This window comes from Bombyx mori, chromosome 12, assembly GCF_030269925.1.
Source record: "Bombyx mori chromosome 12, ASM3026992v2".
NCBI classification, from domain to species: domain Eukaryota; kingdom Metazoa; phylum Arthropoda; class Insecta; order Lepidoptera; family Bombycidae; genus Bombyx; species Bombyx mori.
The window spans coordinates 8,050,478-8,052,078 of NC_085118.1; the positions used below are offsets into that span (position 1 = coordinate 8,050,478).

The 1,601-nt window shown below is 46.1% G+C and overlaps 1 protein-coding gene across 1 annotated transcript; it reads right to left on the bottom strand.

Annotated features, from left to right (window-relative positions):
* Nucleotides 1-279: 279 nt before the first annotated feature.
* Nucleotides 280-1,165, bottom strand: LOC134199839 (uncharacterized). Its single transcript, XM_062671428.1, has one exon. The coding sequence runs from the start codon at nt 1,050-1,052 to the stop codon at nt 393-395; it is 660 nt and encodes a 219-aa protein (XP_062527412.1). The 5' UTR covers nt 1,053-1,165; the 3' UTR covers nt 280-392.
* Nucleotides 1,166-1,601: the final 436 nt, after the last annotated feature.

Genomic DNA, 1,601 nt, shown 5'->3' on the forward strand with positions numbered 1-1,601 from the left:
TATCCATTCTTTAACATTGAAACATTCGCTTTGTGGTGGAAAACCACTCCATAAGTAAATATGAACAATTATATATATTTTCTGAGTTTTCTTATGGTAACATATTGTTATTCCTCGACCGAGTGGAACTGGTTCATGAGCACAAGTTAGGTGTGCTTACTTGGAAAAGAAAAGGAATTTTTTGAGGATTTGACTCCTGAAATATACCTTCTCTGTTATAGGCCTCCGTTATTGATATATGTAATTAGAAATATAAGTTTTTATTAAAAAAAAAATTGTCTTTGTAGGCAGATGGGGCCCACCTGATGATGAGTGGATACCGTTGCCCATGGACGTCAGCAACCCCAGAGAGAGCTAAGCCGCTGCCTACCGTTAAGTCTCTCTCTTCCCAGCTATTTATCCCACATGGTGGTGGGGTCAGCTTTCCTGACTTTACTCCTCCACTTCGCTCTGTCTTCGACATCCTCGTCAGCAGCATTGCATTCTCTCTTGTCCTTCAGCACTACGTCCCTCCACCTTGTCTTGGGTCTGCCTCTAGGTCTTCGACCGGGGAGGTCGAGCAGTAGCGCCAAATTTCCGACGTAGTCAGGTGGCTTCCTTTTCACGTGACCATACCATCTCAGCCTACTCTCCTGCATCTTGTCGGCGATGTCCCGTACACCTAGACTTCCACGCACGTACTCGTTGCGGATTTTATCGAGCCTAGTCACGCCGCACATCCACCTCAGCATTTTCATTTCAGCAACTTGAATGGTATGTACGTTCCTTTTGGTTGCCGCCCATGTTTCGCTGCCATACATAAGAACAGGCCTTATTATAGTCTTATAGATCATACCCTTGAGCTTAACGGGCATCCTCCTATCGCAGGTGACACCACTTACTTCTCGCCATTTTAGCCACGCTGCGGCTATTCGGTGTTGAATGTTGCATTTTAAATTTCCAGATCTGTGCATCATAGTACCCAGATACTTGTATTGATCGCACATGTTTACAAGTTGACCGTCAATGGAAATCGGACTGTTGTCACCTGGATCTGGGTCATTAAAAGACATGTAATGTGTCTTCGCAACACTCAATATTAGGCCACCGGCTTGTAACTGCTGTTTCCACAACAGGAGTGCCTCTCGTAGCTCTGTGCGGCTCTCGGTGCAGATAGCAACGTCGTCTGCATAGATGAATCCGCAGACGACGTTGCTATCTGCACGTCGCTGCGACGTCCGCTGCCTACCGTTAAGTACTGTCCACAAATCTTGTTTGAAGAAGGACATGTCGTAGCGCTCGGGAAACACCGTGGAGGGAAGCTCATTCCAAAGTCGGATGGCATGTGGCATAAAATATCTCTGAAAAGGCTCTGTGGATGAACGTAGTGGCTCCAGGTAATATGGATGAACTCTACTCCAGTGGAAGGCGGTGCGATAGTAAAAAGGAGATAGTGGGTTCATCTCAAAAATTTTCTGAGAGCATTCCCCATGGAAAATAAGGTACAAAATACAGAGAGAACTGAAGTCCCCCCGCAGATCCAGAGGTTCCGAACGATCCGTGAGAATGGGATTATCGACAGTCCGAACGGCTCTCTTCTATATGGAGTCAAATGGAAGTAG